Here is a 24086-nt window from a genome sequence, read left to right on the forward strand (position 1 = left end):
TAGATTACAAAATTAAGGATTCACAGATTGCAGCAGTTCAAGAAGGCAGCTCGCTACCACCTTCTCAAGGGCAACTAGGGATAGGCAAGAAATGCTGGCCCAACCAGCATCACCCACATTCCATGAGTGAATAAAGAAGAAATAAAAATCCATGTGAAATCCTTTAATGTACGATTTTTGATAATTCTTGCTAAATATTTGACACAAATTGAAAGGTTGCTGTATAATTCCTCTCTGTCCTGGATTTGGCACTGGTGTTAATATTTGTAGCCACTTGAGTGCAAGACACATGAGGTTTGAATGAAGGAAGATAATGAATGGATATTGCTGCAGACCGAAACTGTAAATTATCATATTAAAAGAACACTAATTTGTATACAACAGAAAAAATGTAATCAAGACTGAATGAACACTTACTAGTGATTTAGGTATAAACACTTTTGATGACATATTGGTATCTGAGGGTAAAAGTAATCTTTATTTTTGTGACGTGGCTGAAAATGCAGCTATGGATTTCAAAATAATCAAACATATACTTTTAAACTGAAATGCACAACACATGAATTAATCTGTCACCAACACAAAAATATAACAGCACATCGACTGCATTTCACTTATTATTGCAATAAATACATTGATGTTTCCCAATATATCCAAATAATTTTGAAATCTACATCTGACTACAATCCTATCTCAATAGTCAGTGGAAACATGGTTCTAAAATGAGCTGCACTGTTCAACTCGAGATAACAGCTGTCAGAAAAGTGTTTTATAAAACTATTTTGACTTGTTAGATTAGATTCCTAACATGTTACATTTAACTCGTTTCTTTTTATCCACAGGCTGTAGAAAGTTTTGCAGGAAAAAAACAAATGTTCTTTTGGTAAAATGACCAGGGTAACAACAGGACATGCCTACATACCAAACTAATCTATTGAATATCTCAATGGTCACAACCATAACAGAAACATTTCTTGACCTTCCTTGACTCACAACACTACTATTAATGTATACAAGAAGATCTTGTATAGATTAAGAAGTTAATGATATACAGAGGTAACATTTTGACAATATTAATTGTATCGCAGCTTTACAAATCTTGCCACTTCAACACTGGTAAAGAAAAGACCAGATGCAAAGATAATTGACCTCTCTTCATAGACATCATCAATCTGATGAGTATTTCCACAATTTTCTGTTTTAATTTCATGTACAAAGCTACCTACTTAATCCCAATCTCAGTAATGCAATCACCAACTGTGGCAGCATGAATTTACCATTTTTCTCACAATGCTCATTCTGAATGAGAAAATTTAGTGTCACTTAATTTGAAATAACGAAAATTTTGTGCTGTGCAATGACATTTGCTGGCAACAAGGTTGAGATGGCTTAAAATACATTTAATTAAGACTGAATGAAGAAAATATGCATTTATAAATTTCTTTCAAGTCCTCAGGATTTCATGAAGTGGTTCACTGCCACTTTGGAACTATATCATTGCTGTTGTGTGCGAAAACATGCAGTCAAATTGTTTGTAGCAAATTCTTACAAATAGCAATGAGATAAAATATGACATAATCTGTTTTGTTAATGTTGGTTGCATGATAAATGTTGGCCAATACATCAGGAGAGTGCTCCTGCTCTTCTTCAAATGTCATCTGGTATTTTGTACAGGCAAGCGAAGGTTCAATTTTACATCTCATCTGCAAGATGGCACCCAGAAAATACAGCATTCCCCTAGTACTGCACTAAAGTGTGAGCTTAAATTGTGTGCTCAAGTCAGGGATTGAAGCTTGAATTTACAATTTTCTAACTCAGAGCTGAGAATACCATCACCTCGACTGCATAAAGCAAATAAATAAGCAACTAATTATAAAATTTTGATTCCAAGATTTAGGTGTTCATGTGCCAACCACCAACATTCATGCACAAAGCATGTTGGCAAATGTTTAAATATGAAGACTAGAACAGCCACTGTGTTTATGTGGCAAGTTCAGTTGAGTGTCTGGCCAATCGTAACCCCCAGGATGTTGATAGTCGGGGATTCAGTAATAGTAACACCATTGAATGTCAAAGAGCAATGTTAGATTGTCTCTTATTGGAGATAGTCATTCCCTGTCATTTGGGTGGCATGAATGTTATTTGCTACTTTTCAGCTCAAGCCTAGATATTGTCCAGGTCTTATTGCATTTGAGCATGGGCTGTTTCAATATCTGTGGAGTCATAAATGGTGCTGAATATTGTACAATCATTGGCAAACATCCCCACTGCTGACCTTATGATGGAGGGAAGGTCATTGATGAAGCAGCTGAAGGTGGTTGGACTTAGGACACCACTCTGAGGAACTCCTGCAGAGATGTCCTGGAGCTGAGATGACTGAGGTCCAGCAACCACAACCACCTTTCTATGTGCCAGGTATGACTCCAACCAGCAGAGTTTGTCCCCTGATACCCATTGATTCCAGTTTTGCTGGGGTCCTTCATGCCACACTTGGATGAATGTGGCCTTGATGTCAAGGACTTTGACTCTCACCTCACCTCTTGAATTCAACTCTTGTCCATGTTTTAACCAAGGCTGTAATGAGGTCAGGAGCTGAGTGGCCCTGGTGGAACCCAAACTGGGCATCACTGAGCAGGTTATTGCTGAGCAGGTGTTGCTTGAAAGTACTGTTGATGACACCTTCCATTGCTTTACTGATGATCGAGTGTAGACTGGTAGGGCAGTAACTGGCTGGGTTGGTTTTGTCCTTGTTTTTGTATACAGGACATACTTGGGCTATTTTCCATATTGTTGGGTAGATCCCAGTGTTGTAACCGTACTGAAACAGCTTGATTGGTGAAGCTGCAAATTCACAAGCACAGGTCTTCAGTACTATTGCCATGCTATTGTCATCAGAGTCCATAGCCTTTGCCTCCAACCATTCCTTGCTATCACATGGAGTGAATCAAAATAGCTGGACTGGCATCTGTAATGGTGCGGACCATGGGAGAAGGCGGAGATGGATCATCCACTCAGCACTTCTGGCTGAAGATTCATGTGAATGCTTCAGCCTTATCTCTTGCATTGATATATTAGGCTCTTCCATCATTAAGGATGGGGATATTCATGGGCATCCTCTTCCAGGGAGTTGTTTAATCGTCTACCACCATTCACGACTGGATGCGATAGGATTGCAGAGCTTATGTCTGATCCGTTCGTTGTGGGATTGCTTAGCTCCATCTATCACTTGCTTCTTATGTTGTTTGTCATGAAAGTAGTCCTGTTTAATAGCTTCACCAGGGTGACACCTCATTTTTATATGTACTTGGTGCTGCTCTTGGCATACCCTCCTGCACTCATCATTGAACCAAGGCTGATACTTGAGTGGGGGATATACTGGGCCAAGAGGTTGTAGATTGTCCTGGAGTACAATTCTGCTGTTGTTGATGGCCTACAGCACCTCCTGGATTCCCAGTCATGAGTTGCCAGATATGATTAAAGTTTGTGCCATTTAAAACCATGACAATGACTCACAACATGATGTATTCTCAATGTGAAGATGGGACTTTGTCTCTGCAAGGACTGTACGATGGTCACTCTTACCAATGGTGTAATTGACAGATGCAACTGTGGCAGGCAAATTGGTGGGGGCGAGGTCAAATATATGTTGGTTTTCATTGGTTGCCTCACCATCTGTGGCAGATCCAGCCTAGCAGCCATGTTCTTTTAGGATCCAAAAATATTGACCAGTACAGCTGCTGCTGCCCAGCCACTCTTGGTGATGGACACGGAAATTTCCCGCCCATTGTACATTCCGAGCCCTTGATACCCTCAGTGCTTCCTCCGACTGCTGTTCAACATGGAGGAATACTCGTCCATCAGTTAAGGGAATATAGTAATTGGTAATCAGCAGGAGGTTTTCTTTACCATGTTTAACCCGATACCCTGAGATTTCATGGGGTCCAGAGTCATTGTTGAGGACCCCCAGGGCAATCCCTCCAGAATGTGCTCTGCTGGGTCAGGTGTGACAGGACAAATCCAGGGATGGTAATGGCAGTGTCTGGGACATTGTAAGGTATGATGCTACAATATGACAATATCAGGCTATTGCTTGACTCGTCTGTGACACAGCTTTCCCAAATTTGGCACCAGCCCCCAGGGGGACTTTGCAGAGTCAACAGGGCTGTTTTTGCCATTATTCCTTTTGGTGCCTATGCGGTTGCCAGGCAGTCCATCCATTTTTGTTTCTTTTCATTCTAACAATTAATACTTTAAGTGGCTTATTCTATACTGGGCTGCATTGAGCTAAAGCTGAAATGAATTTGCTCTCAACTTTATTCAGAGGAGAGTAAAGATCCAAAATCATTAAGTAGAGAAATCAAAGCAAAATATTAAATCAACCCTATAGCTATTAAATTGTATCTAATCACTGTTTTTCTAGTTTTCTTATGAAAGTGGCACATTTAATTGGACTGCTCAAAATTAGCACTGGGCAAGGCAGATAGAAGCAGCATGCTGGACAACATTTACAGATTTTTCAAGTTTCTTCCTTTTTTCTTAGTGACATTCAACTTCAAAAACCATTAGCTGAGATTTCATTTCAAATATTAGTTTTGACTTTTTTATTCATGCTAATTATCCATACATACTTACGTAATCTTGTATTTTTATGCATATTTATTCAACAATAGAAAGGTTTAATTATCTGATTCAAATCATGTCCATAAATTCCACCTGAAATTGTTTCTTTTCTTTATTTATCATGTATACAGTGAAATTAATTTTAGCAGACAATGGTAGTTCATTTACTACAGTCTCAGCATAACAAACCCTGTGATGGTCTCCCACTTTGCGAGATATCTTTCCCCTATAACCGAGGAAGAAAATGGATGCTCAAATCAAGTCATGCTAGTTTGCAGATCATCTTGTAGCTTTCTTTGTACATTATGGAAAATCCTAACAAGAAAGATAATAAACATCAAACCTGGATATTATTTTTTAAAAATTTCTTGGGAACATTTTGGGAAATATAAAATGTGAGAGAAATTAGATTCTATGAGCTTTTAAAAACAAAATCTTTAACAATATGTGGGGCTTGCTGGCCATTATAGAGTTGTAGAGACATACAGCATGGAAACAGACCCTTCGATCCACCCAGTCCATGACAACCATAATCCCAAACTTAACTAGTTCTACCTGCCTGCGCTTGGCCAATATCCCTCCAAACATTTCTTATTCATGTACTTATCTAAATGTCTTTTATACATTGTAACTGTACCCACATCCACCACTTCCTCTGGAAGTTCATTCCACACACAAGCCACTCTGTATAAAAATTCTGCTCTCATTGTCTTTTTTAAATCTTTCTCCTCCCTTAAAAATATGCCACCTAGTCTTGAAATTCCCCTCCCGAGGGAAAAGACACCTGCAATTCACCTTATCTATACCCCTCATGATTTTGTACATCTCCATAAGGTTACCTCTCATGCTCCTGTGAAAAAAATCCTCAGCCTATCCAGCCTCTCCTTATAACTCAAACCGTCTATTCCTAGCAACATCCTGGTAAATCTGTTCTGAACCCTCTCCAACCTTCCCTCCTTTAACAGGGAGACTAGAACTCGACACAGTACTCCAGAGGAGGCCACACCAATGTTCTGTAGAACCTCAACATAATGTCCCAACTTCTATACTCAAAGATCTGAGCAATGAAGACAAGCGTGCTAAATGCCATTACCACTTTATCTATATTTGATGCAAATTTCAAAGAATTATGTACATGAACCCCTAGGTCTCCCTGTTCTACAATTCTACCGAAGGCCTTACTTTTAATTGTGGAAATCTTGCCTTTGTTTTACCAAAATGCAATACCTCACATTTATCCAAATTCAACTCCATTTGCCACTCTTCAGCCCATTGATTCAATTGATCAAGATCTCTTTGTAATTTTAGGTAACATTTTTCACTGCCCACTATACCACTAATCTTGGTGACATCTGCAAACTTACTAACCATGCTTTCTATACTCTCATCTAAATTATTTGTATAAATGAAAAAAAAATTGGACCCAGTACTGATCTCTATAGAACACCTCCGGTTACACGCGTCCAATCTGCAAAACAACCCTCTCTTGCTCCTGCCATTAAGCCAATTTTGTATCCAATTGGCAAGCTCACCCTGAATCCCATGTGATCTAACATCTCAAATTGTCCTTGAGCAGGTGATGGTGACCACATTTGGAACCATTCCAGTTCTCTGTTGTAGGTACACGCACAGTGTTATTGGGAAGGGAACTTCCAATTTATGATGTTTGTAAGTTCTAACAATAAGTGGAAACATACACAGTCAATCTTGGAGGAAATCTGTTTTAAGTCAAGTTGTTTTCTTTATATGTGAGTCAGTACACCCTTAGCGATATTTGTGTAAGAAAATGCAAGAAGAATAGGAACAAAGCAAAAATTCAAACGTATAATTTCAGGACTGTCACATCAAACAAAAGTAAAAAGAAAATAAATAACTCGGAACCTCAACAATGAATTGACTTTTCTGGAGAAAATATCTGGCAATCTCTCCGAGTCGTGTGCCAGAGATTAAAACCAGTGAGGTGAACTGTTCAGATATGATATCAAGGCTTGAGGAACTCAATATGTGCTGCAAGATGACTTCACACAAATGAATGTATTTTAAAAGTGTTCCACCAACATTGCTCAAATCAGCACAGCCCTATCACTCACCTATTGAGACTCACAATCACTCAAAACTTGGACTATCATTCATATGCTACACCTCACCCATTTGCACTGTTGGAAGCATCACTGAGATCTCAGGGCTAGCACACTCAAGCTATTTAAGTGCAATAGCTAAATTAGCTAACCAGACTGAACAACACTTATTTACACGCTTCTCTATCTACTAAAATATTCAATAGTATACAACTGGACATAGAGCAACTAACCAGATAAGGACATGTGTGTCTGCCAAGCCTGACAAAGATGTGGAGGTGCTGGTGTGGGACTGGGGTGGACAAGGTCAGAAATCACATGACATCGGGTTATAGGCCAACAGGCTTATTTGAAAACACAAGCTTTCGGAGCCTCAGTCCTTCTTCAGATGTTAGTGAGAGAGGTAGTATCAGACACAGAATTTACAAGTAAAAGATCAAACGTTCACCCCATTGATGAGGATGTACTAAATAAACCTGAGATGCTATTAAATCTTTAATCAGTTAGAAGATTTTAATTGATTAATATGTATATGTAAATCCCTGAATTCCTTTCAAGTCACGGTCCTGAGAGAACTAAAGGTTTTATCAGTGTAAAGAAGAGGTGACATTCTAGGTCAGACAATGTATGCTAGCAGTGAGGCCTTGTTTAGAATCTGTTTGTGTTTTAGTTTGGAGTCAGACTGGTTTTATTTCTAAAGTGGGAATTTATAAATTGCCACATTGCTGGACTTTCTTTAAATTCCGTGCTTCTTGAACAAAATAAAATGTATCTGCAAGTACAAATTCACCTCACAGATTCATGTGTGTGTGTGTCTGTGCGCGCGCGTAAGAGAGAGTGAGTCTGTATGTGTATCAGAGAGGATCTTTGTGTCTGTGTGTGTGTGCGCATGAGAGAGAGAGAGTGCGCATGTGTGCGTGTGTGTGTGAGTGTATAGTGTGGTGGGGTCACTTGTAGTGTGACATGAACCCAAGATCCCGGTTGAGGCCATTCTCATGGGCACCGAACTTGGCTATTAGCCTCTGTTTGGTGACTCTGCATTGCTGTGTATCCTGAAGTCTACCTCGGAGGATGTTTATCTGAAGATCCGAGACCGAATGTCTTTCACCACTGAGGTGTTTCCCCACTGGGAGGGAACATTCCGGTCTGGCAATTGTTGCATGATGTCCATTTATCCATTATCGTACCACCTGCATGGTTTTACCAACGTACCATGCCCCCGAGGATCTTTGCCTGCAATGTATGAGATAGACAATGTTGGCCAAGTCACATGAGTATCTGCCGTGCATATGGTGGTGGTGTTCCCAAGTGTGATGGGAGTGTCCATGTCGAAGATTCGCCATGTCTAGCAGAGGTTGCCATGACAGGGTTGTATGGTGTTTTGGTCGATGTTTTGCTGCGAACAATGGTCTGTTTAAGATTTGGTGGTTGTTTGAAGGTGAGAAGTGAAGGCACAGGGAAGATCTTGGCGAGGTGCTCACTGTCATTGATAATACATTGAGGGCTGCCACGAACATGGCGTAGTTTCTCTACTCCTGTGAAGTACTGGACAACAACGGGTACGCTATAGGACGTAACCCGTGTCTGTCTTCTGAGGAGGTTATCACAGTTTTTCGCTGTGGCACGTCGGAACTGGTGATCAATGAGTTGAGCATCGTATCCTGTTCTTATGAGGGCGTCCTTCAACATCTTCAGGTGTCCGTTTTGTTCCTCCTCATCCAAACAGATCCGTGTATGTGTAGAGCTTGTCCGTAGGGGATGGATGTTTTAATAGGTTTCAGGTGGAAGCTAGAGAAGTGCAGCATCATGAGGTTATCGTAGGCTTGCGTTAGAGTGATGTACTGAGGTGTCTGTCCCTAATGGAAATGTTTGTGTCCAAGAATGAGACTGATTCTAAAGTGTAGTCCATTGTAAGTCTGAAGGTAGGATGAAACTTGTTGATATCGCTATGTAGTTGTTTCAGTGATTCCTTGCCATGAGTCCAAAGGAAGAAAATGATGTCAATGTATCTGGTGTATAGCATTGGTCAGAGGTTCTGTGCAAAGAATTATTGTCCAAACCTGTACATGAAAATGTTGGCATATTGGGAAACAAATCTGGTCCCCATGGCTGTTCCATGTGTCTGGATGAAGAACAGGTTGCTGAAGGTGAAGACATTGTGGTCAAGGATGAAGCAAAAGAGTTGTAGGATGGCGTCTGGAAATTGGCAGCTGTTGGTATTGAGTCCTGAGGCTGTTGCAGCGATGCCATCATTGTAGGGGATGCTGGTGTAGAGTGCCGAAATGTCCATTGTGACAAGGAATGTTCCTGGTTCGACTGGTCCGTGGGTGCTGAGTTTCCGCAAGAAATCTGTTATGCCGTGACAGAAGCTGGGGGTTCCTTGTACAATGAGTTTTAACATGCCCTCGACATAGCCAGAGAGGTTCTTACACAGTGTCCCATTGCCTGATACGATGGGATGACCAGGTGTGTTGTTGTGTATCTTGGAAGGCAGTGGAAGTCCCCCACGCAGGAAGTACGTAGATGAGACAAGGTAGTGCAAAACATAACCCAGGCACAACACAACGCCATCCATGCTCTCAAGACCTATCACAACATTGTTATCAAACCAGCAGGCAAAGGAGGAGCCATTGTCATACAGAATAGAAGGGACTACTGCAAAGAAGTGTACCGACAGCTGAACAACCAGGAACACTACTGACGACTGCCTGCCAATCCGATGAAAGAACACCCTCGTCAACTGAACAGACTGTTCAAGATTTTTGATCTAATCCTTCAGAGTACCCTACGCAGTCTCATCCCACGTACTTCCCACATAGGGGACTTCTACTGCCTTCCAAAGATACACAAAGCCAACACACCTGGACGTCACATTATATCAGGTAATGGGACTCTGTGTGAGAACCTCTCTGGTTATGTCAAGGGCATGTTAAAACGCATTGTACAGGGAACCCCCAGCTTCTGTCATGGCACAGTTTCTTACAGAAACTGAGCACCCATGCACCACTCGAACCAGAGGACTCCTCATCACAATGGATGTGTCGGCACTCTACACCAACATTCCCCCAACGATGATGGCATCGCTGCAACAGCCTCATTACTCAACCCCATCAGCTGCCAATTTACAGACACCATCCCTACAACTCATCCACTTCATCCTCGACCATGTCTTCACCTTTGACAACGAGTTCTTCATCCAGACACACGGAACAGCCATGGGGGCCAGATGGGGTGAATTTGTAATTGCAGACAAATTTTATTTTGTTCAAAAAGCACACAACTTATGGACAGTCCGTCAATGTGCCATTTTATAAATTCTCACTTTAGAAATAAAACCAGTCTGACTCCAAACTAAAACACAAACAGATTCTAAACAAGGCCTCACTGCTAGCATGCATTGTCTGACCTAGAATGTCACCCCTTCTTTACACTGATAAAACCTTTAGTTCTCTCAGGACTGTGACTTGAAAGGAATTCAGGGATTTACGTACACATATTAATCAATTAAAACCTTCTAACTGATTAAAGTTTTAACAGTATCTTAGGGTCGTTTGGTACATCCTCATCAATAGTGTGAATCTTTGATCTTTTCCTTGTAAATTCTGTATCTGATACTACCTCTCTACCTAACACCTGAAGAAGGACTGAGGCTCCGAAAGCTTGTGTTTTCAAATAAACCTGTTGGACTATAACCTGGTGTGCTGTGATTTCTAACTCTGGCCAAACCAGCAGACATTGATTATTATTGAGACTTCCATTGCTAAGGTGTTGGCCAGCAACTGGGCAGAAACTATTGAGGATGACACTATCATCATCACTCTAGCCTCCAATTTCTCAATCTCTAACTTCCACATTATCCTGCACGTCCAATTTATAAGATGCAGATGGCATACACATGCAGCTTATATTCTGCATTCATCACGCCCCTAAATTTCCATTCAATTTTAGCCTGCTCATTATTTATTTTGAAAACCACAGAACAGTGCAAATTGAAAGCATCGGAATGCTGAAACAGTCATACACTTTCAGTAGAGCTGGTGGACCATAATAGCCCATAAGTCATTCTTTCCTCCAGTAAAACAATTCACCAATTTAGGAACATGCTGAAGAATAAAAATAACTCTGGCTTTTAGCTGCCATGAACTGTTTAACCTTTCCTTCCACAAATATAGGGAGCTCAAGGATTTCTCCATCACTTCAGATTGTCACCATCCACTCAAATGCATCTCCCATTCTCCCTTCCCTTTTGAATCAACCAAAGGATATTTTCAATTATAGGAGCAGGAACTATTGCCGCAATTGTACAGATTATACCTCGAATACTCTGTGCAGTTTTGGTCTCCTTATCTCGGGGAAAGATGTTCTTCTGGATATGGAGGGAGTGCATCAAAAGATCACATGACTAATTCCTGGGATGGCAGGAATGAAGTATGAAGAGTGCCTGGATTGGTTAGGATATACAACAGATTTTAGAAGAATGAAGGGGGGATCTTATAAAATCCTGTACAATTCCAATAGTACTAGACAGGCTATTTGCAATAAAGGCGTTTCAATGGCTGGGGAATCCAGAACCAGGAGTCCTAGTCTAAAGATAAAGGGTAGGGTATTTAAGACTGAGATGAGGAGAAATTTCTTGACCCTGATGAGTCTGTGGAATTTTCTACCACAGAAAATGATTGAAGCCAAAACATTGAAATGTTTTTATGGAGGAGTCAGATATAGTTCTCAGGGATAAATAGTACGGGGAGAAAGCAGAAATAAAGTGCTGAGTTGGATGATCAATTAATAAACGATCATACTGAACGACAGAGCATGCACGAAGGACTGAATGGCCTACTTCTGCTCCTATTTTCGATGTTTCTATGTTTAAGTTCATCCTGACCAGGCAATGGCGGAACAGCATGGGAGAATTGAATTTCAATTAATTAAAACCTGGAGTAAAAGACTTATCTTAGTAACAATGATCTTCAGTCCTTACCAGTTTGGCTACAGGTAACTTCAAATACATAGTGATGCGGTTAACTTGTAGATGCCTTCTGAAATTTCCTAACAAGAAATTTATGCTTTCAAACTATCATAGGATACCTGAAGAATATAACTGAACACATCATCTAACATTAACTTAAGCACCCGATATAACACCCAGTAAATGCCGAAAAGTCCTCCCTAACATCCAAGGACTTGTGGCAGATTTTAACAAGGCTGTCCCATAAACAAGTGTGAAATCCACAGGAGACATTACGCCAAGTTTCCAAAAGATAGAAGTTTCCAAACCCCAGACCTTTACAACCTGGGAAGGATAAGTGATGCAGATGTATGGGAACACATTACCTCTAAGTTCCCCTCCAAGCTAAGTGCCATCCTGATTTGCAACAATATTACCTTTCCCTCATTGCCACTGGGTCAAAATACTCAAACTCCTTCGCTAACAGCACAATAAGTATACTTGCACCATATGGATTGCAGTGGCTCATAAGAACATGGTTCATCACCCCCTTGTTAACAGCAACTAGAGATGGGTGATAAATACCGGCTTGGCCAGAAACAATTATAACCCATGAATGGAGAATGAATGCTGTGACTGCACAATAAATTTTCAGTTACTTTGGAAATCCTGCTAGAAAGCCTGCGATTAATTCTAAGAAGCATGCAGATGATCAGAAACAAATTGGCAGAGTGCTTTGTATAGTTCAAGATCATCCTTTCTGAAAATGGTACACAAAAAAAAAGATGCAGAGTCTGCGTCCAGTGTTGTAACTTGCATTTAAGCAAAGTTGGAATCTATTCATTGAAGCAACAATCACCTCTGATTGCATGTCACACAAGTTCAGGCTGCTGCGTACATGCCTGTGGATTACAGTATGCCTCAGGGCTCACAGGGTGATACAGAGTCCAACAATCTCTCCTTCAAGGATTATTAGGATTGCTAAAGTACAGCCCCAATAAGAATGGCAATTAATTAAATGGGGTGCAAACATGCTCTCATTTTTCAGAAACTACCACCGTGTAAGTATACATGTTGTTGCCCATCACCCAACTTTGCTGCCATTCATCAATTTGCTGCAGTGCCTTCCAGGTGCTACCTGATATCATTTTCCAAGACCACTTACAGGATCCTACACTGAAAGTTGGCAGCCTTCCATCAGCCATGCGGCAACCACTGGTGGAGCACTGCGTGGGTGTGCTGGAACAGGCAAAGGCAAACAAACCATAGGTAAAGGTGTGTGCAAGGGTGATTTGTTGACTTTGTATGTGATATGGTACAATTCAGCTTCCAAATTTAGATCATAATGTTTGTAATAGTGATTGTTTTTGTTTTTGCATTGTAGGTAATCATACGCTATAATCACCAGGGACAGCAGTAACGTCTGAGATTGTTGATGAATGAGAAATTGGTGTTGCAGTCAATGGTATTGTACTTGATGAATTTTTCATGGATAAGCCAGCAGTCTAGATTGACTCTTCCTCCTATTTAGACTCCTTGTCCTCAGCTGCTCACTGTGTATATGGTGGCAAGGGCTGTCCTTTTCATTGTGGCAAGGTTGTGCAGTAGACCCTCAGAATTTGGCATTCATTCTGCTAACACTACATGCTTCCTCCAGCATCATCTAGGCAGTAGAATTGCCAGTGATCTGTTCTTCCACGTAGCTTCAGGTAGAATGACTTTTATTATATGTATTATGCACAGTTTGTGCACCAGAGTTATCAGCCTTGTGGTCAGTGGATAGCCCTGATACCAAACACTAAAGTTTCGGTCTGCCACAGTGATTCAAATGCAGCCAGCACAATAGGATGAAGGCATCATGGCTGCTGCCAGTAAATTGGACACTGACTTACATGACATACTGAGTATGGTCATGCGCCAGCTGACATTGAGGGAATAGACTCCTTCTCAGTTCAACCAAAGGATAAAGCTGACACACAACACCAGGAACACAATGTGCACAGCAACATGCAACTTGGGGAAGTGTGCAATCCTAACAAACCACACACACACTGTGTTAACTGTTCTCTGGCTGGGGAGAATAAATGTACCCAGTTTCCCTCAAATACAGTCAAGTGACCTCTCATATGCCACTGTGGAAGGCAAACTGGAAGATATTGCAAACATTTCCAACTCTACGAGAAGAAGCCAGATGAATACAAAATCATTGTCAAGGTCACACTGGCAATGCTGTTCTGAGGTTACAGTTGTAACAGCAGGAAATGCTAGCTTTCAGTGTTGTTGTGGTTAGTGAAGCACAGACATTGGAAAGTTAGTTAAATATGAAATAAATTATTTCTAGCACAATTGATTATTAGTTATGACCCATGAAATAAATATAGTTAACAAAGTAAATACTTCCACAAACTTTACCCAAATAATTTATTGCCATAAGTTATACAGTGGCAGTAAGACATGTAACATGCAATTCAAAGGATGAATAGGTGCTATTTAAAGATTACATTGAATTTGTTTTAGTTAATGTTCAAACAAGAGTGTGCAAAATTGTTGTTAATGTGAAGTATACTGAACACTTGTGCTCTTTTCATTCCCAGACCTTCACATATGAATGCAAAACAGATTTTATGTGTGACCCAGTAATCAATATTTTCATGCTAATTCTCCCAGGCTGCATGTCAAATTGAAAGGTTTTAAAAAGACAAAATTTTATTAATAAACTCAATTATATAACATAGCACTCTGCAATTTATATTCAGACTATTAATTCCAAAAATAACAGTACTGGGCATCTACATCTGGCGCATGTTAGTGTCTAACACAGCATGAATTATTTTGTCTTGGACTCAGCAGCTTTCACTCTACTGCAGAATTCTTGATTTCAGCCACGTACTCTGAGAGGCACAATCTGTACAATTAATGTATTCAGGTACTGTGGCTGGTTGAAATACAGCAGCAGGCAACCCAGGGGATTTATTCTTTGGTGCACAGGAGAAGCAAAGGTTACTGAAGGCTATCCTCTCTACTGCACTGCAGCACATACCTGCATCTACTCCACTGCAGGTCAATGATCAAAAAGCACAACTTATTTCTCGAATTATCTGCATTACTGAAAAAATTGGATTCAACAAGGGACTTACAGATAAGTTTATGACATAAATAACAGGTTGAATTAATGCATAGCAATACAAAATCCAGTGTCAACTTTGAACACATCTTCTGGTTAACCTTCAGTCATGTTTTAACAAGCATCAAAAGAAAATATCATCTCTTAAGTATTAATTTTAACTAACCATATTTTCACCCAAGCTCAGATACATCAATCTAGCCAAATGCGACAGGCAGCATTAACTTTTACACTTCGAGGCGACATTACTCTTCATAAATACGCAGACATATGTGATTATATAGGAAAAAAGATGGGTTTTCCTTGAACCCCCATATATTTACATTGATTATTTAGTTGCATTTTGCAATCAGTTACAAAGAGGCATCAATAAAATATGGGAACAGATAGCAATTGATGATTTAAATGCTCTTTTCAGGTGGTTGCAGGAGCCATGGTCTGAAACAGGATAATCTATCCGACTGTCACTCCAATTGATAACTCATTAGCCCATTATAATTTGCAACTACCAGTCTATCATCAATCAGGTTGCCTGGTCTCACGCTGTTCCTGCTGCTTTATATAATAAGCATGCATCTCAGGTGTCAGACCTGGATAGGTCTTGATCCAGACTTTGCAGCTCTTACACTTGCTGGGACATATTATCTGATAAACCATAGAACTGCGGATGCTGGAAATCTGAAACCAAACTAGAAATTCCTGGTCTGGCAGAATCTGTGGAGAGAAAGGAGAGTTAATGTTTGGGTCCAGCAAATCTTCTTCAGAAGAAACGTTACTGGACCCAAAAGGTTAACTCTGCTTTCTTCCTACAGATGTTGCCAGATCTGCTGTGTTTCTCCAGCAATTTCTGTTTTTATTTCACATTCTTAGATCCGAGTTTATTTGCAAATCATATTCTAATTGTCAGCCATGGCTCAATTGATCTGAGGTATAAGGTTCTGGATTCCTGTTGCCGTTCAGAGCTGCAGCATAAATATTATGCTGATAATTCAGGGCAGTATTGAGGGAGTGCTGCATAGTTGAAGGTGACACCCTTCAAACAAAGTGTTAAACTGAGACCACATATGCTTGCTTAGGAGAATATGTATGATGTTACAGCGCTAATTTCAAAGAAGAGCTGAGAAGTTATTCCTGGTGTCGTAGCCAATACTCATCTTTCAACCAACATCACAGAAGACATAATATGGTAATTGTCACATTGTTGTTTGTTGGAATTGGCTCCACATAAATTGGCTGCTGCATTTTCTACATTAGAAATGTGGCTACACTTCATAAGAACTTCACTGTACTGTAAAGTACTTGGCATGGTTATGCTAGCATTTCTTTTTTCTTCGTAAGACTGCATTAGCATCACACCTTCCACAGAAAATACATTAATTATTTAGCTGATACACTGTAACTATGGAATAATATATTATTTAAAGGTTTTTGCAAATTTTAAGATAATTTTATTTAAATGATGGACCATATTTATAGAATGACTCCGTCACAAACCATAAAGGAATTATAAATGAAAAAAGCAATTTTGGCTCTTCATATACAAAATCTTAACCTCCACTACCTTACACCAAACACATTCCAAGTGTTGATTACTCTTTGCTTGAAGTTACTCTCCTGGACATCTGTATTAAATATTAATGAGTTTTAACTTAAGATCCTTGGTTTAATAACCTGTTACTTCTTGAAGAATAATTGGTTTCCATGGTATTTCAAAATTTGGTCCCAAGAAACCCCATGTCACCTCAAGTTGCCTTGTGGATGGAAAAGCTAAATATGGGTGAAACAATTAACTGGGAAGTGAGAGATTCTACAATGGAGGTTGAGTTGGAAAGACCATAGATTCCATGGTTCCACATTTATGCAGGAAGTAAGGCAAGTCCACTTCTAGTTTGGCAGTTAAGAAGACTGAGAATTCATACAAAGTGAAAACAAACAAGGCTCTCTTCAAATGGAACAGTATTCGGTCAGGCAGTTTAAATAAATCCAATTACCCTGAACTCAAAATGTTAACTCTGTTTTCTCTCCACAGATGTTGCTAGAACTGCTGAGTTTCTTTAGCAATTTGTTTTTATTAAGGAATTTTGGGTCTGGATTCCACTTACCAATTTTAAAAAGTCTCTAAGAATCCGCAAATACCTGTGCCTGTTACTGTTTGTCTTATACAGCTGAGAAGATCAGAACACTGAAGCCAAGGTGAGGAAAGGATTGGAAATTATCCCATGCCCATTGCTGCTGTTGAAGTAGTGGCAGAGGTCCCCCAACCGCACCCAGATGATTAAGGAGTGAGAGAAGGGAGTCTCTGGGGATTTTGTACTATTATAACTGTAATGACCCAAACAAAAAAGGGTTGATAGATGTGTCCCTTATCTGTGGTAATTACGTTTAGGGTCTTTAGACGGAATATGGTTGCTGTTAAATGCAACTTGAGGTCTGAAATGATTGGATGGGAAAGTGAGGCGTTATGCCATTGGAGGCCGAATTGGAAAGACTGAGAGATGGCTCATGACCCCATATTACTGTGGGAAGAGAGTGAGTGCTGGTAACTCTATGGGGTTTCTTGTACTGGCTGGTTGAAGTGAAATCTACTTTTTTGTTTGAAATAATCTGCTCCTGACTAATAATGGAATTATATTTATGTGAGTTGGTTTGTTTAAGAAATGAAGCTTTTGTTCAGTGGTTATCTTTCAGTTGGCATCATGGGATTTCTTTTTAAGAAATTATTGATCTCCACAAGGATCACAACACAAATCAATGTGTTACCAGATATAGCTGGAAACAAAAAGATAGTCCAACACATGTACGGCTGCAGCAGGATAAAATGAAAATTGTTGGAACACACAGTACAATAGTCAGGATAAAAAGCAAGGAAAAAAGGTTAACCATTCAGATACTGATTACTCTGCTGTACATTTCACGTACTTTTGTTACTTTATTTTCCTTCTGAATCCCAGCATTCATTAGTTTCTTTATATGCAAATAAATAAATTGTAGTTTTTTGATTGTTCCTTTCTGTTTATTTTTTATTTTTAGTTAGAGGTAAAAAATGTGTTCAGCATTTAGATCTTTAGTTCTGCTATGGAGTTTATATATTGCTTATTTACTTTGGTTGGGATACTCTAGACTTGGTTGGCTAATGTCTATTATTTATGGATATACTGTACGAAACTCTTCAATTTATGTATAGGGAGGTGGGTTAGGGACATTGGAAACAGGAACAGGTGTAGGCCAATCAGCCCCTTAAACCTGCTGTACAATTCAACTAGATCATTGCTAATCTTCCACCATACAGTACGAAAACTAATGCGTTAGGGGAAGACTCTGTAGTGCTAACACCTTTGATTGATAATGGTGGTGGACAACCAGACAACCAGCACAGAGTTCAAACATGGAAGAGTCTATCTTGTTGTAAAGGCCTTTTTTTTTGTATTTTTGATTTTGAGCTAAATGGGGAAACAAACTACATTAAAAACCAAGAATCACTGAAAGATAGCTGCACTTTTTGAAAGCATGTAACCTGATACTCATTCAGTGCTGGGGGGAAATTTTACAGATAAGCTGGAACCAGGATCAGAGGTTGCAAATGGATATTCAGTTGTCGACAAGTAGTTGGAGTTCTAAAGAACAGTCATACTGGACTCAAAATGTTAATTTTGTTTCACTCTCCACGGATCCTGCCGGACCTGTTAGGTTCTCCAGCACTTTGTTTGTATTTCAAACTCTGTACTATTTTGCTTTTATTTGTTAATCTATTTTTCCTTCAGCAGTTGCTATAAGCTATAACTTGTAGCTAATAAGTCAGCGACTTTTATAAATGTAAACCAGTCATCCTATGCCTCCTGGAAACCAGCAAAAGCATCCAGAGAAGGAAGATTGAGAACCAACATTCCAAGCAACACAAGAATCATCTCAGCTAACCCTGTGGGCAGAAACCATTGAACTGCCAACCCCATCCTTCCCTCTGCCCATAATGCCCAGGGTATTTACCCATCTATGCCTGTCTGTATATAAATGCAGGGGAGACTTTATAAGTGGGTTAGAATTTTAACTAGTAGATTTATGTACCAATAGTTCATACCTGTTTACCTGTAGCTGAAGGCTACTTATTTATAATAAATTATAATTCTTGTTAAGTACAGAATCCTGATCTGTGCTTTCTATTAACCTGGGTCTGAAAATCAAGTAAATTAGTAAATTCTGCATATGTGTTAAAATCTTTCATTTCTGTGACAAGTCTGGGAATTGTGGGGCATGATATTCAGCATGCTACCCCAGTGAGGCATAACAAAATTTGGGATTTTTGTCTGGATTGTAATGAAACGGAGGCAATGAGGATTTGGGTATGATTTTAGTCAGGTGAAGAAAAACACCAGCTTCTGTACTATATTTAAAGCATAGCATTGGAAACACTAAAGGATTCCCTGCAAGTGGCAGACTTGTCCTTGGCAGTCTTAAGGGAACTTTCAAAGACCAAGTAGATTTACTTGGTGGGTAAACTGGAGATAGTATTGCCTTGTAGAGCCTATGTAGAGATACTTCAGGGACTAGCACTGCATTTGGGATTACATGAAATACAAGAGAATCCAGATACACCAGGTAGTGAAACATCAAAGTCAAGTAATACTTGGCTACATTAAAGTAGATTGAACTTGAAGAAACTAGAGGTGGCAGAAATAGAGAAAAAGTAAGAGAATATTAACGCAAGCTTAAAAGAATGCAGTTGAAATTGGTTATATCAAACGCTGATGCTAGCTCTGATGTTGAGAATCTGAATGATAATTTCAAGTCCAGAAATGAAATGTTTAAGCTTGCACAAGACCTACCAAAATTGAGGAAAAGGATTTGGAAGCTTTCTTCATGTCATTTGAGAAAATGGTAGACAAATGAATTGGGCAAAACACGACCAGACATGGCCCATGCGGTGTAAATTAACAGGCAAAGCAGAGGAAGTTCTTGCTTCACTGTAAGAGGCCATTTCTCGAGATTATTGCATTCTGAAAAAGAATCTGTACTGACTGCACAAGAGTTAGTGATAAGGCGGATAGGCAAAGGGTCTGGAATATAAGTAAACAGCTTGGGCAACCAAGATTGAATTTTAAAGTATTAAGCAAAATAATTTTGACAAATGGATATGAGCATCACAGACTGAAATAGGTGTGATGCTTTTAGAGAGATTTTTCTCTTGGAGGAATTTACAAACTCACTATAGTCCGAGGTAAGAACTCATGCAAAGGAGCAAAGGGTTGCAACATTTTTGTATTCACTCACAGGATGTGGGTGTTGCTGGCTGGCCAGCATTTATTGCTCATCCCTAAATGCCTTTGAACTGGACGGTGAGAAGTGAGTGAGTGAGTGAGAGCTAGTGAGAAAGAGTGAATGAGACACGGTGAGTGACAGACAGTGAGTGTAAGAGAGAGTGTGAGACAGAGGGTGAGAGAGAGGGTGAGAGAGAGGGTGTGAGAGAGGGTGTGAGAGAGGGTGAGAGTATGCACGAGAACGGGAGAATGTGAGGTAGTGAGAGAGAGAGACTGTGAGACACCTTGAGGCAGTGAGAATGAGGGAGTGAGAGCGAGTGAGAGTGCAAGAGAGTGAGTGAGAGATAGTCTGTGAGACAGTGTGAGACAGTAAGAGTGAGTGACAGAGAGAGATAGTGAGACGGGGAGAGTAAGAGAGAGTGAGTGAGTGAGAGTGAGAAATTGAAAGAGTTATTCACACCTCACAGAATCCCTACAGTGTGGAAACAGGCCCTTCGCCCCAACAAGTCCACATTGACCCTCACAGCATCCCACCCAGACCCATCCCTCATAACCCACCTATTTTACATGTCTCTCAACACTATGGGCATATCTTTGGACTGTGGGAAGAAACTGGAGCACCTGGAGGAAACCCACGCAGACACAGGAAGAATGTGCAAACTCCTCTCAGACAGTTGCCCGAGGGTGGAATCGAACCTGGGTCCCTGGCACTGTGGGGCAGTAGTGCTAATCATTGAACCACCGTGACAGCGAGTGTGAGAGAGTGCGCACGAGAGTGTGCGTGAGACAGAGTCTTAAGTGAAATAGAGAATGAGTGAGAGGGTGTGTGAAAAAGAGTGAGTGTGACCATGAGTGATAGTGAGTGAGAGACAGAGCACAAGAAAGCATGAGATAGTGTGTGTGACCGAGTGACAGAGAGAGTGAAAGTGAGCGAGACAGAAAGTGAGACAGTGTGAATCAGAGTGTGAGAGAGTTATGTGAGAGGGAGTGTGAGACAGAGTGTGAGAGGGGGTGTGAGAGGGGGTGTGAGAGGGGGTGTGAGGGGGGGTGTGAGACGGGGTGTGAGACGAGGTGTGAGACGGGGTGTGAGAGAGAGTGTGTGTCTGTAAGTGTGAATGTGAGTGAGTGAGTTATGGAGAGGGTTTTGGAGTTGGGGATAGACTTCCAGCCATGATCTCAAAGAAAGATGGAACAGGTTCATGATGCTGTAGGATCTACTTCTGCTCTTATTTCTGAAGCTATTAGGCTAAACATTGGGAAGAAAATTTGCTAGTTCACATCCTCTATCAGACTTAAACATCCATCATCAAGAGTGGATTGGCAGCACCACCACTGCCATAGCTGTCAGAATGCATTGTCAACAGGTTGTAAGAAGCATACAGAAATTAAGAATCTGCTCAACTAGATTATCATCTATATACTTAGCCGTTAACACTCTATGAATTATTGGTAGGAGTACCCTAAGTACCATTTTAACATTGGGGATTCCCATTATTCTGGCCTTATACCATACTATGTAGAAAAAATGCTGAACAGATCTAGGAGCTCCAAATTGCACAACAAGAGGCTCTGCAAGCCATTAACAGCCATAGGATTGTATTCCACCTCAATTAAGATATAAAGTGCCTACCATTAATAGTGCAAATAACTGAAAACCCATTGGGTGATATATAATCACCATTTACTTACTATTTAAATATGCCTGCTATGTTTAGGCAAGTATTCCAAACCCTCATCCTTTCCAATGAAATATCCTTAAAGTGTCTGGGGAAAGCTAAGAACTGACATAATAACTGTTGGAATTTTCTTTTGCATTCTACAGGAATTGCACAAGCTTTCAAACTTAACTGCAGTGGAAAATGTATAATGACATCTTGAGTTAATTCAGGGATTGCTGAAATTAAAAATGTTAAACTGCTTCATGAAAAACAAGACTATTGTATGTTTTTGGATGTTTTCTCTGATGTGTTTCACAGTCTTTAGCTACAATTGTGGCCAGAATTTTACTGATTCCCATATAGTGGACTAGGACAGCAGTAGAATAGTAGGGAGCTGTAGTGATTGTAATGAGGTCAGCCAGCTCATAGAATATGAGTTCCCTGATTGGGGTTGTTGACCTGATCCAATCAGGGAGCCCTGACCGACAGATATGCATGTGTAAATAAAGGGTGACAGGATACCAGCCTCTGTGGAGCTATTTCAGAAGCTTACCAATGTGATCTCACCAAAGGAACATTTTCCAATGGTGGAGTTGGATGCAGAATGGCTGCCCACTTTAAAGTGTTAAATTAAAGAATGACCCTTTCAATTATAATTTAGGGAGACCAATCAGGAAAACACAGTTGATAAGGATTTTCAGGGCATAATCCTGTGTTAAAAATACATACTTTTTTTTGGTCACGTTACTGAATCGCACATGGAATTGCTCAGGGTTCATTGGTTAAAACAGTACATTTCCTATGGAGCTGGAAACATTAACAGGAGATCTGGTCTGGGAATCTATGGAGGTGAAACATGATGTGGGGAGGTGAGCTCAATGATGGATCCCTGATTCCAAAGTTGATCAGTGAGAAATGAAGGAAGGTTTGATTACAACAGCACTGGGGAAGAGGATGGGGAATGAAGACATTCTAAAGTTAATCACACATGTTAGTAACTTTCTCATATATCCCTGTAAACATCAAAGTTATGGTTAGTGTCCTGAAAGTGTATCTCTGTGATCGTCTCCCTTGGATGACTATTTCTTGTCAATTAACCAGAGCATAGAACCAAGATGGAATTCGCAACAATAACTTCTTAAAATCAAGTAAAAATCTAAACTAATTACCTGGTTACTGAAAATGCGTTGTGATGATCGTTCTATGTTGGCAGGTAAACCAAAATATGCAGGTTTGTCATCTTCTGGTAAATGAGTAATAATGGCACGGTAATCCTACAACAGATAGATACAAAGAATGGATATTCATTATCCAAGAATAAATTTCAAGGCATTAAACCTAACTGCATTATATAAGTTCTATATGGATGCATAAATAAGGACAACAGTCATTTAATGGCCCCTAGAGGTTGCCTGCACTCAACACTATGATGTCCGATCTTCTCCCTCAATACCTATGTCCCTTAACTTCCTGAGTATTGAAAAAGCTATTGGACTTTGTTTTGAATTTCTGACATTCTTATTACTTATGTTCTTATGTCTTCTATCTGCTTGTTTTCCAAACAAGCCATCCATTCTGTGAACATTCTGATAGCTTCTTATGCAATAGGTAAATCATAAGATTTTGAAAGTCCGTGTCGACAGCATCCATAAGCATTCACATGATTATCATTTTGGTGACTCTCTCAGAAAAATCAACTGGCTCAATCAAGAAGCAATCAGTCAAGTTCTGGTGGTTTAGCATGCAGGTAGTCTTTTGATGTAGCTTCATCAGGTTGGCACCACATTTTGAAGTATGCCTGATGCAACTACTGGAGAAAGTTTTAAACTGTTTTAGCAGTTCAAGTACACAGGGCTGAAAAACATCCTAAGCTTTTCTTAAAGTTCGATGAAAAAAAGTCAGCGAGTTATCATGTTTGTGTGCCTCAAGAAAGGACAATAATGGAAAATCATCCACTGAATTTGTAGAATTTTGTCCAAAAGGCACAGTTTGTCACCTCATCAATTAAATAAGAAATTAAAGGATAAAGATGGAAGTGATACTTCACCCGGGTTGAATAACTGTAAAGGATATTGATGAGATAAAGGGTTGAATCTGTCTTTTTGATGCTGAAGACAAGATTTTTCCAATTTGTCATATATATAAACATAGCTTTGTTTCTTTTTCTCTTTCACATAATAATGTAATGGTTATGTAATTATGCTCTTTTGTTAAATGTATATTGACATCGTCTTGTGAACATGTTCAGTGACCAACCACAGCAGTAAACAAACTGCAATAATAAAAATTATGATCTATCAAGCCACGTCTGGCTCTGGAATATGACCTATCCAGTATTTCTGTCAGCTGTGAGCATAGGACAATGAGATTAGAGATTGTGGTGTAATGTAATTCTGCTGTTGCAGATGG

The 24086-nt window shown here is 39.9% G+C and overlaps 1 protein-coding gene across 1 annotated transcript in view; it reads right to left on the minus strand.

Moving 5' to 3' along the window:
- Positions 1 to 24086, minus strand: part of LOC109928522 (cytoplasmic dynein 2 heavy chain 1) — a 534366-nt gene that overhangs the window by 72996 nt on the left and 437284 nt on the right. The window contains exon 83 of the mRNA XM_048597671.1: positions 22847 to 22951. Within this exon, the coding sequence (XP_048453628.1) occupies positions 22847 to 22951 (105 nt within the window). The remainder of the gene's footprint in view (positions 1 to 22846; positions 22952 to 24086) is intronic.

The sequence above is a fragment of the Rhincodon typus genome, chromosome 6 (genome assembly GCF_021869965.1).
Source record: "Rhincodon typus isolate 14 chromosome 6, sRhiTyp1.1, whole genome shotgun sequence".
Classification (NCBI taxonomy): Eukaryota; Metazoa; Chordata; class Chondrichthyes; order Orectolobiformes; family Rhincodontidae; genus Rhincodon; species Rhincodon typus.